Consider the following 12,500-nt stretch of genomic DNA (forward strand, 5'->3'; position numbering starts at 1 on the left):
GTGATGTCATGTTGCTGTGCTATCACGTTGCTGTGATGTCATGTTGCTGTGATGTCATGTTGCTGTGATGTCACGTTGCTGTGATGTCATGTTGCTGTGCTATCACGTTGCTGTGCTATCACGTTGCTGTGATGTCACGTTGCTGTGATGTCACGTTGCTGTGATGTCACGTTGCTGTGATGTCACGCTGCTGTGCTGTCACGTTGCTGTGATGTCACGTTGCTGTGATGTCACGTTGCTGTGATGTCACGTTGCTGTGCTGTCACGTTGCTGTGATGTCACGTTGCTGTGATGTCATGTTGCTGTGCTGTCATGTTGCTGTGATGTCATGTTGCTGTGATGTCATGTTGCTGTGATGTCTTGTTGCTGTGATGTCATGTTGCTGTGATGTCATGTTGCTGTGATGTCATGTTGCTGTGATGTCATGTTGCTGTGCTGTCATGTTGCTGTGATGTCATGTTGCTGTGCTATCATGTTGCTGTGATGTCATGTTGCTGTGATGTCATGTTACTGTGATGTCATGTTGCTGTGATGTCATGTTGCTGTGATGTCATGTTGTTGTGATGTCATGTTGTTGTGATGTCATGTTGCTGTGATGTCATGTTGCTGTGATATCATGTTGCTGTGATGTCATGTTGTGATGTCACGCTGTTCTCTCTTTGTTCCCTGTCTCTCCTCCCTCTATCTCTGATCACAGGCGATGAGCTGCACCTGTGACAGAGGGGATGCTATGGGGTGGGGCTTCAGCCCTCCTGGGTTCGGGGTCTGGGAGAACATCTGAGAGGGTGTCTCTGGGAGGAGGCCCTTCTGTATTTCCACCTGAACCATGATTTGTTTGTTATTTTCAGCTTGAGGGCCATGTAGGAAGCTATATTAAATATCCGTTTAATTTTCGCATGATACAACGTGGTCCTGAGTTTAATTCAATACGGTCCAGGCGAAGGTCTGTCTGTGACACTGATGACTTCCAAACACATTGCAACTCAGACAGGAATGTGCTACTTTGTGTATAGCTCTTTATTGGGTGAAGATTTCATTACGGACTGTCATAACTGAGATGTCAGCTGTAAACCACAGCATAAAGGAGTGTACTGGAAGAGACGAGAGAGAGGAGAGAGAGAAGAGAGCAGAGAGTAGAGGGAGAGAGAGGAGAGAGCGTGAGAGTAGAGGAAGAGAGAGGAGAGAGAGTGAGAGAGAATAGCCAGTAAATAGAGAAGAGCGAGAGGAGAGAGTGTGAGAGAGAGAGAGAGGAGAGAGTGAGAGAATAGAGATTAGAGCGAGAGGAGAGAGAGTGAGAGAATAGAGAGTAGAGAGAGAGGAGAGAGAGGAGAGAGAGGAGAGGAGAGATAGAGGGAGAAAGAGAGACAGAGAGAGGCGGTGCCAGCTCCAGGGACACACAAACACATACACTCACCTGAGGCAGTGCCAGGTCCAGGGACACACAAACACATACACTCACCTGAGGCGGTGCCAGGTCCAGGCTTGCCTGAGTTGTTCTGCTTGGCGTTTCCATGGAGCAGTTGGAACCAGTCTCTGAGGCGGTCTCCAAGGTCTGCCAGGTCCTGCCCGGTACAGCTCTCTGCTGAGGGGAGGAAAGGGAAAGCCCACAGCTCATAACATAACACACACACACACACACACACACAGGCCTGGGGCTCACCTTCCATGAGGCAACCATAATTTATATCATCGCTACCATACAGTAGGACAGGTCTCACAACTACCATACAGTAGGACAGGTCTCACAACTACCATACAGTAGGACAGGTCTCACTGAGTCCACAACTACCAAACAGTAGGACAGGTCTCACAACTACCATACAGTAGGACAGGTCTCACCACGTCCACAACTACCATACAGTAGGACAGGTCTCACCGAGTCCACAACTACCATACAGTAGGACAGGTCTCACAACTACCATACAGTAGGACAGGTCTCACTGAGTCCACAACGACCATACAGTAGGACAGGTCTCACAACTACCATACAGTAGGACAGGTCTCACGAGTCCACAACTACCATACAGTAGGACAGGTCTCACTGAGTCCACAACTACCATACAGTAGGACAGGTCTCACCAAGTCCACAACTACCATACAGTAGGACAGGTCTCACAACTACCATACAGTAGGACAGGTCTCACAACTACCATACAGTAGGACAGGTCTCACCAAGTCCACAACTACCATACAGTAGGACAGGTCTCACAACTACCATACAGTAGGACAGGTCTCACAACTACCATACAGTAGGACAGGGCTCACCTTCCATGAGGCAACCATCATTTATATCATCACTACCATACAGTAGGACAGGTCTCACTGAGTCCACAACTACCATACAGTAGGACAGGTCTCACTGAGTCCACAACTACCATACAGTAGGACAGGTCTCACCGAGTCCACAACTACCATACAGTAGGACAGGTCTCACTGAGTCCACAACTACCAAACAGTAGGACAGGTCTCACAACTACCATACAGTAGGACAGGTCTCACCGCGTCCACAACTACCATACAGTAGGACAGGTCTCACCGAGTCCACAACTACCATACAGTAGGACAGGTCTCACCAAGTCCACAACTATCATACAGTAGGACAGGTCTCACAACTACCATACAGTAGGACAGGTCTCACCAAGTCCACAACTACCATACAGTAGGACAGGTCTCACAACTACCATACAGTAGGACAGGTCTCACCAAGTCCACAACTACCATACAGTAGGACAGGTCTCACAACTATCATACAGTAGGACAGGGCTCACCTTCCATGAGGTAACCATCATTTATATCATCGCTACCATACAGTAGGACAGGTCTCACTGAGTCCACAACTACCATACAGTAGGACAGGTCTCACAACTACCATACAGTAGGACAGGTCTCACAACTACCGTACAGTAGGACAGGTCTCACCGAGTCCACAACTACCATACAGTAGGACAGGTCTCACCGAGTCCACAACTACCATACAGTAGGACAGGTCTCACCGAGTCCACAACTACCATACAGTAGGACAGGTCTCACCGAGTCCACAACTACCATACAGTAGGACAGGTCTCACTGAGTCCACAACTACCATACAGTAGGACAGGTCTCACCAAGTCCACAACTACCATACAGTAGGACAGGTCTCACAACTACCATACAGTAGGACAGGTCTCACAACTACCATACAGTAGGACAGGTCTCACCAAGTCCACAACTACCATACAGTAGGACAGGTCTCACAACTACCATACAGTAGGACAGGTCTCACAACTACCATACAGTAGGACAGGGCTCACCTTCCATGAGGCAACCATCATTTATATCATCACTACCATACAGTAGGACAGGTCTCACTGAGTCCACAACTACCATACAGTAGGACAGGTCTCACTGAGTCCACAACTACCATACAGTAGGACAGGTCTCACCGAGTCCACAACTACCATACAGTAGGACAGGTCTCACTGAGTCCACAACTACCAAACAGTAGGACAGGTCTCACAACTACCATACAGTAGGACAGGTCTCACCGCGTCCACAACTACCATACAGTAGGACAGGTCTCACCGAGTCCACAACTACCATACAGTAGGACAGGTCTCACCAAGTCCACAACTATCATACAGTAGGACAGGTCTCACAACTACCATACAGTAGGACAGGTCTCACCAAGTCCACAACTACCATACAGTAGGACAGGTCTCACAACTACCATACAGTAGGACAGGTCTCACCAAGTCCACAACTACCATACAGTAGGACAGGTCTCACAACTATCATACAGTAGGACAGGGCTCACCTTCCATGAGGTAACCATCATTTATATCATCGCTACCATACAGTAGGACAGGTCTCACTGAGTCCACAACTACCATACAGTAGGACAGGTCTCACAACTACCATACAGTAGGACAGGTCTCACAACTACCGTACAGTAGGACAGGTCTCACCGAGTCCACAACTACCATACAGTAGGACAGGTCTCACCGAGTCCACAACTACCATACAGTAGGACAGGTCTCACTGAGTCCACAACTACCATACAGTAGGACAGGTCTCACCGAGTCCACAACTACCATACAGTAGGACAGGTCTCACCGAGTCCACAACTACCATACAGTAGGACAGTTCTCACTGAGTCCACAACTACCATACAGTAGGACAGGTCTCACTGAGTCCACAACTACCATACAGTAGGACAGGTCTCACAACTACCATACAGTAGGACAGGTCTCACAACTACCATACAGTAGGACAGGTCTCACTGAGTCCACAACTACCATACAGTAGGACAGGTCTCACAACTACCATACAGTAGGACAGGTCTCACCGAGTCCACAACTACCATACAGTAGGACAGGTCTCACTGAGTCCACAACTACCATACAGTAGGACAGGTCTCACTGAGTCCACAACTACCATACAGTAGGACAGGTCTCACAACTACCATACAGTAGGACAGGTCTCACAACTACCGTACAGTAGGACAGGTCTCACTGAGTCCACAACTACCATAAAGTAGGACAGGTCTCACAACTACCATACAGTAGGACAGGCCTCACAACTACCATACAGTAGACAGGTCTCACAGCTACCATACAGTAGGACAGGTCTCACCAAGTCTACAACTACCATACAGTAGGACAGGTCTCACAACTACCATACAGTAGGACAGGTCTCACTGAGTCCACAACTACCATACAGTAGGACAGGTCTCACTGACTCCACAACTACCATACAGTAGGACAGGTCTCACAACTACCATACAGTAGGACAGGTCTCACAACTACCATACAGTAGGACAGGTCTCACTGAGTCCACAACTACCATACAGTAGGACAGTTCTCACTGAGTCCACAACTACCATACAGTAGGACAGGTCTCACATCTACCATACAGTAGGACAGGTCCACCGAGTCCACAACTACCATACAGTAGGACAGGTCTCACCGAGTCCACAACTACCATACAGTAGGACAGGTCTCACTGAGTCCACAACTACCATACAGTAGGACAGGTCTCACAACTACCATACAGTAGGACAGGTCCACCGAGTCCACAACTACCATACAGTAGGACAGGTCTCACCGAGTCCACAACTACCATACAGTAGGACAGGTCTCACTGAGTCCACAACTACCATACAGTAGGACAGGTCTCACCGAGTCCACAACTACCATACAGTAGGACAGGTCTCACTGAGTCCACAACTACCATACAGTAGGACAGGTCTCACTGAGTCCACAACTACCATACAGTAGGACAGGTCTCACAACTACCATACAGTAGGACAGGTCTCACAACTACCGTACAGTAGGACAGGTCTCACTGAGTCCACAACTACCATACAGTAGGACAGGTCTCACAACTACCATACAGTAGGACAGGTCTCACAGCTACCATACAGTAGGACAGGTCTCACCAAGTCTACAACTACCATACAGTAGGACAGGTCTCACTGAGTCCACAACTACCATACAGTAGGACAGGTCTCACAACTACCATACAGTAGGACAGGCCTCACAACTACCATACAGTAGGACAGGTCTCACAGCTACCATACAGTAGGACAGGTCTCACCAAGTCTACAACTACCATACAGTAGGACAGGTCTCACAACTACCATACAGTAGGACAGGTCTCACTGAGTCCACAACTACCATACAGTAGGACAGGTCTCACTGAGTCCACAACTACCATACAGTAGGACAGGTCTCACAACTACCATACAGTAGGACAGGTCCACCGAGTCCGCAACTACCATACAGTAGGACAGGTCTCACCGAGTCCACAACTACCATACAGTAGGACAGGTCTCACCGAGTCCACAACTACCATACAGTAGGACAGGTCTCACTGAGTCCACAACTACCATACAGTAGGACAGGTCTCACTGAGTCCACAACTACCATACAGTAGGACAGGTCTCACTGAGTCCACAACTACCATACAGTAGGACAGGTCTCACAACTACCATACAGTAGAACAGGTCTCACCGAGTCCACAACTACCATACAGTAGGACAGGTCTCACAACTACCATACAGTAGGACAGGTCTCACCGAGTCCACAACTACCTCATTCACTATCTCAATAAACATATCACACAGTATTTGTAATAATCAACACATTATCCCCAGTAACATGTTGCACAATGATCTCGCTAGCTAATGTAGACATCAACAACTTGCTGTACCAGTCGACACTGAGATGAACAACTGTTTGAATCTACTGGCAGATCCACACCACCAAGAGTCACGGACGATCAATGGTGCGTCTAGATATCAGGATATATGTCCACTCTAAATAACGAAGGGCATCATGACGGAAAGACTATTTCACTCACAGAGTGGGAGACTTTTCAATCAGACCACTGCTAGTCTACCTACTAACCCCAGTCTCTCAGATTGACTTGTGTTGAACTCAAAGAGAGACAGCTGCTGTATGAGGAAGTGGTGAGGGAGGAAAAAGGTATCCTCTCCCATAGAATAACACATCATTAGGCCTCAGTCATATCAACATCACCAAACAGCTACGTTCAATAGATGGCTTCCGTTGGCAGCTGGCTAACACAGGCTGCTGTCTGACACGCAGACGACACTGACCAAACAACACACACTGACAGAACAACACAGACTGCTGTCTGACAAACAGCTAGAGACCTTGACACGCAGACGACACTGACAGCACAACACACACACTGACAGAACAACACACACACTGACATAACAACACACACACTGACAGAACAACACACACACACACACTGACATAACAACACACACACACTGACAGAACAACACACACACACACACACACACACACACACACACTGACATAACAACACACACACACACACACTGACAGAACAACACACACACACTGACAGAACAACACACACACACTGACAGAACAACACACACACTGACAGAACAACACACACACACTGACAGAACAACACACACACTGACAGAACAACACACACACACTGACATAACAACACACACACTGACATAACAACACACACACACTGACAGAACAACACACACACACTGACAGAACAACACACACACTGACCAAACAACACACACACACACACACTGGCGAACAACACACACTGGCGAACAACACACACACACTTACAGAACAACAGTGTGTGTGTGTGTGTGCGTGACTGTGTGTGTACAGTGAGGGAAAAAAGTATTTGATCCCCTGCTGATTTTGTACGTTTGCCCACTGACAAAGAAATGATCAGTCTATATGTCATAAGCTCCGTCTTCTGATAAGGAGAAATCAGTATCGGACCAATACGCAGCGGATTGAGTGCTCATATTTACTTTCATTTGTAAAGTGAACACGAAAAACCAATAAACAAAGAACACCAGTTTCGCAGGCTATACACAGCAGTGCAAAAACAATCTCAGACCAAGGGACAGGTGGAAAACAGGCTCCCTAAGTATGATTCTCAATCAGAAACAACGATGTACAGCTGTTCCTGATTGAGAGCCACACCAGGCCAACAAAGGAATACACAACATAGAAACCCTAGAACACAAAACAAGAACATAAACCAAAAACCCCGGAACACATAAATCCAACACCCCTCTACATACACACACACACCGAACCATATAAAACAAATACCCCTCTACCTAAATACATAGCCCAAACCATATGAAACAAACACCCCCTGCCACGTCCTGACCAAACTATAATAACAAATAACCCCTATTACTGGTCAGGACGTGACACTATAATTTTAATGGTAGGTTTATTTGAATAGTGAGAGACAGAATAACAACAAAAAAATCCAGAAAAACACATGTCAAAAATGTTATAAATTGATTTGCATTTTAATGAGGGAAATAAGTATTTGACCCCCTCTCAATCAGAAAGATTTCTGGCTCCCAGGTGTCTTTTATACAGGTAACGAGCTGAGATTAGGAGCACACTCTTAAAGGGAGTGCTCCTAATCTCAGTTTGTTACCTGTATAAAGACACCTGTCCACAGAAGCAATCAATCAGATTCCAAACTCTCCACCATGGTCAAGACCAAAGAGCTCTCCAAGGATGTCAGGGACAAGATTGTAGACCTACACAAGGCTGGAATGGGCTACAAGACCATCGCCAAGCAGCTTGGTGAGAAGGGGACAACAGTTGGTGCGATTATTCGCAAATGGAAGAAACACAAAAGAACTGTCAATCTCCCTCGGCCTGGGGCTCCATGCAAGATCTCACCTCGTGGAGTTGCAATGATCATGAGAACGGTGAGGAATCAGCTCAGAACTACACGGGAGGACCTTGTCAATGATCTGAAGGCAGCTGGGACCATAGTCACCAAGAAAACAATTAGTAACACACTACGCCGTGAAGGACTGAAATCCTGCAGTGCCCGCAAGGTCCCCTGCTCAAGAAAGCACATATACATGCCGTCTGAAGTTTACCAATGAACATCTGAATGATTCAGAGGACAACTTGGTCTCATCTGACCACAAGTGTTGTGGTCAGATGAGACCAAAATGGAGCTCTTTGGCATCAACTCAACTCGCCGTGTTTGGAGGAGAAGGAATGCTGCCTATGACCCCAAGAACACCATCCCCACCGTCAAACATGGAGGTGGAAACATTATGCTTTGGGGTGTTTTTCTGCTAAGGGGACAGGACAACTTCACCGCATCAAAGGGATGATGGACGGGGCCATGTACCGTCAAATCTTGGGTGAGAACCTCCTTCCCTCAGCCAGGGCATTGAAAATGGGTCATGGATGGGTATTCCAGCATGACAATGACCCAAAACACATGGCCAAGGCAACAAAGGAGTGGCTCAAGAAGAAGCACATGAAGGTCCTGGAGTGGCCTAGCCAGTCTCCAGACCTTAATCCCATAGAAAATCTGTGGAGGGAGCTGAAGGTTCGAGTTGTCAAACATCAGCCTCGAAACCTTAATGACTTGGAGAAGATCTGCAAAGAGGAGTGGGACAAAATCCCTCCTGAGATGTGTGTAAACCTGGTGGCCAACTACAACAAACGTCTGACCTCTGTGATTGCCAACAAGGGTTTTGCCACCAAGTACTAAGTCATGTTTTGCAGAGGGGTCAAATACTTATTTCCCTCATTAAAATGCAAATCATTTTATAACATTTTTGACATGCGTTTTTCTGGATTTTTTTGTTGTTATCCTGTCTCTCACTGTTCAAATGAACCTACCATTAAAGTTATAGACTGATCATTTCTTTGTCAGTGGGAAAAGGTACAAAATCAGCAGGGGATCAAATACTTTTTTCCTTCACTGTATGTGTGTGTGTACTTGCCGTGTTTGTCCTCGGTCTCTGTGATGGGGGCGGCAGCCGTGGCACAGGGGCACATGCCCTGGCATTTCACACTCAGCTCCTTCCCTGTTAGACAGCCCTGCTGCTCCAACTTACACTGGAGGAGAGAGAGAGACAGAAGGGGGGAGAGAGCAAGAGCAAGAGAAAGAGAGAGAGCGAGAGAGATTACACTACAGTTCAACAACAGTACAAATCTACACACCATCTCCACTACATGACCATGTGGACACCTGCTGGTTCAACATCTCATTCCTAAATCATGGGCATTAATATGGAGTTGGTCCCCCTTTGCTGCTATAACAGCCTCCACTCTTCTGGGAAGGCTTTCCACTAGATGTTGGAACATTGCTGCAGGGACTTGCTTCCATTCAGCCACAAGAGCATTAGTGAAGTCGAGCACTGATGTTGGGTGATTAGACCTGGCTCACAGTCGTCGTTCCTATTCATCCCAAAGGTGTTTGATGAGGTTGAGGTCAGGACTCTGTGTTGGAACTATGCATTCGGGAAGGTAGGGTTCTCCTGGCATCCGCCAAACCCAGATTCATCTGTTTGGACTGCCAGATGGTGAAACGTGATTCATCACTCCAGAGAACGCATTTCCACTGCTCCAGAGTCCAATGGAGGTGAGCTTTACAATACTCCAGTCGATGCCTGGCATTGCGCATGGTGATCTTAGGTTTGTGCGCGGCTGGTCGGCCACGGAAACCCCTTTCATGAAGCTACCAACGAACAGTTCTTGTGGAAGCGTTGCTTCCAGAGGCAGTTTGGAACTCGGTAGTAAGTGTTGCAACCGAGGACAGACACTTTTTACACACTACAGCACTCGATGGTCCCGTTCTGTGAGCTTATATGGCCTACCACTTTGCGGCTGAGCCGTTGTTGCTCCTAGACGTTTCACCTTCACAATAACAGCACTTACAGTTGACCGAGCAGGGCAGAAATTTGTCAAACTGACTTGTTGGAAAGGTGGCATCCTATGATGGTGCCACATTGAAAGTCACTGATCTCTTCAGTACGGGCCATTCCAGTGCCAATGTTTGTCTATGGAGATTGCATGGCCGTGTGCTCGATTTTATACACCTGTCAGCAACGGGTGTGGCTGAAATAGCCGAACCTGCTCATTTGAAGGGGTGTCCACATACTTTGTATATATTGTGTATATTAATCAGAGAAGAGCGCAGAGCTAATCATCATTTTAAAACAACATACACACAAGAACACACACACACACACACACACAAGAACACACACACACAGACACACACAGGAACACACAGGAACACACACACATACACAGGAACACACACACACAGGAACACACACACACAGGAACACACACACACACACACACACAAAGGGACACACACAGGGACACACACACACACAGCTTAATGAGCATTTACAACAGTAGCACTCTTGCTTTTACACCTGCAGCGGAGAGAGAGAGAGAGAGAGAGAGAGAGAGGAGAGAGAGAGAGAGAGAGAGAGAGAGTAGAGAGAGAGAGAGAGATAGTGAGACAGAGAGACAAAGAGAGAGGGAGAAGCAGTGCCAGGTCCAGGGACACACACACAAACACACCTGAGGCGGTGCCAGGTCCTGGCTTGCCTGAGTTGAGCAGGCTAAGCTTGAATGCCGATAAAATATTTATGGGGGTGACCGCAGAAAAACAGATTGCTCATTCAAATGACAGAGGAGGCACAAATGCAGGAGAGAGGAGAGAGAAGCTGGAGAGAGAAAAATAGAGAAGAGAGAGCAAAAGACAGAGAAAATTAGACAGGCAGGAGAAAGGAGGAAGAGAGGAGGGAGAGAGGAAAGAGAGAGGGTGGAGACAGGAAAGAGAGAGGAGGGAGAGAGAGAGAAGGGAGAGGAGGGAGATAGGAAGGAGAGAGAGAGAGGAGGGAGAGAGAGAGCAAGAGAGAGAGAAGACGGAGAGAGGAGGGAGAGAGGAAAGAGAGATGGAGGGAGAGAGGAGGGAGAGATGAAAGAGAGAGGGGAGAGGAGAGAGGAGAGGAGAGAGAGAGAGAGAGAAGAGAGAGGAGAGAGAGAGAGAGAGAGAGAGAGAGAGAGGAGAGAGGCGAGAGAAGAGAGGAGATAGGATAGAGGAAAGAGGAGAGAGAGGAGAGAGAGAGGAGAGGAAAAGAGAGAGAGAGAAGAGGGAGGAGGGAGAGAGGGGAGATTGAGGGAGGAGGGAGAGAGAAAGGAGAGGGAGGGAGAGAGGAGGGGAAGGGAAAGAGAGCGAGAGAGGAGGGAGAGAGAGAAGGGAGAAAGGAGAGACAGTAGGGATAGAGGAGAGAGAGAGAGAGAGAGAGAGGAGGGAGAGAGAGAGCAAGAGAGAGAGAGGAGGGAGAGAGGAGGGAGAGAGGAAAGAGAGAGGAAAGAGAGAAGGAGGGAGAGAGGAAAGAGAGAGGGAGGGAGAGAGGAGGGAGAGAGGAAGGAGAGGGAAAGAGAGCGAGAGAGGAGGAAGAGAGAGAAGGGAGAAAGGAGAGACAGTAGGGATAGAGGAGAGAGAAAGAGGGGAAGAGAGGAGGAATAGAGGAGGGAGAGAGGAAAGGGAGAGGGTGGAGAGAGGAAAGAGAGAGGAGGGAGAGAGAGAGAGAAGGGAGAGGAGGGAGATAGGAAGGAGAGAGGAGGAAGAGAGGCAAGAGAGAGGCAGGAGAGAGGTGGGAGAAGGGGCTGAGTGAGCAGTCATTCTCATCAAGGTCAGAATTAAAAACGACATAAATCAATAAAGGGGGAAAGTAGTGGCCAGTGCTACGGTGCTACGCTGCTCAAACCTGAGACAGACATTCATCACACGCATGCATTGCATTCATCCTGATCTGCGTCCTAAATGGCAGCCTATTCCTTATGGGCCCTGGTCAAGGTAGTGCACTATAAAGGGAATTGGGTGCCATTTGGGACGAACACCTGCATTTGCATTCATCCAGCGGTACAGTGCACTTGTCCTCTTGCTACCAGTGTGGAACCAGATATACAGGGAGACACGAGAGAGGGGGGAGAGAGAGAATTGATTTGAGAGAGAGAGGCGGAGAGAGAGGGGAGAGAGAGAGGTTGAGAGAGGGAGATTTGAATTGAGAGAGGAGGAGAGAGAGGGGGAGAGAGGGAGAATTGAATTGAGACAGAGAAGAGAGAGAGAGAAAGGGGGAGAGAGAGGGAGAATTCAATTGAGAGAGAGAGGAG

The 12,500-nt window shown here is 47.9% G+C and overlaps 1 protein-coding gene across 2 annotated transcripts in view; it reads right to left on the reverse strand.

Moving 5' to 3' along the window:
* Positions 1–12,500, reverse strand: part of LOC115152738 (testican-2) — a 104,909-nt gene that overhangs the window by 22,833 nt on the left and 69,576 nt on the right. Inside the window, exons 6-7 of one of the 2 annotated variants that reach the window (XM_029697508.1) lie at positions 9,302–9,416; positions 1,460–1,579 (exon numbers count right to left, since the gene is read on the reverse strand). In XM_029697508.1, coding sequence (XP_029553368.1) covers positions 1,460–1,579; positions 9,302–9,416 — 235 coding nt within the window. Of the gene's footprint in view, positions 1–1,459; positions 1,583–9,301; positions 9,417–12,500 lie in introns of both variants that reach the window. The other variant, XM_029697507.1, reaches the window with a different exon arrangement.

This window comes from Salmo trutta, chromosome 18 (assembly GCF_901001165.1).
Source record: "Salmo trutta chromosome 18, fSalTru1.1, whole genome shotgun sequence".
Taxonomy (NCBI): domain Eukaryota; kingdom Metazoa; phylum Chordata; class Actinopteri; order Salmoniformes; family Salmonidae; genus Salmo; species Salmo trutta.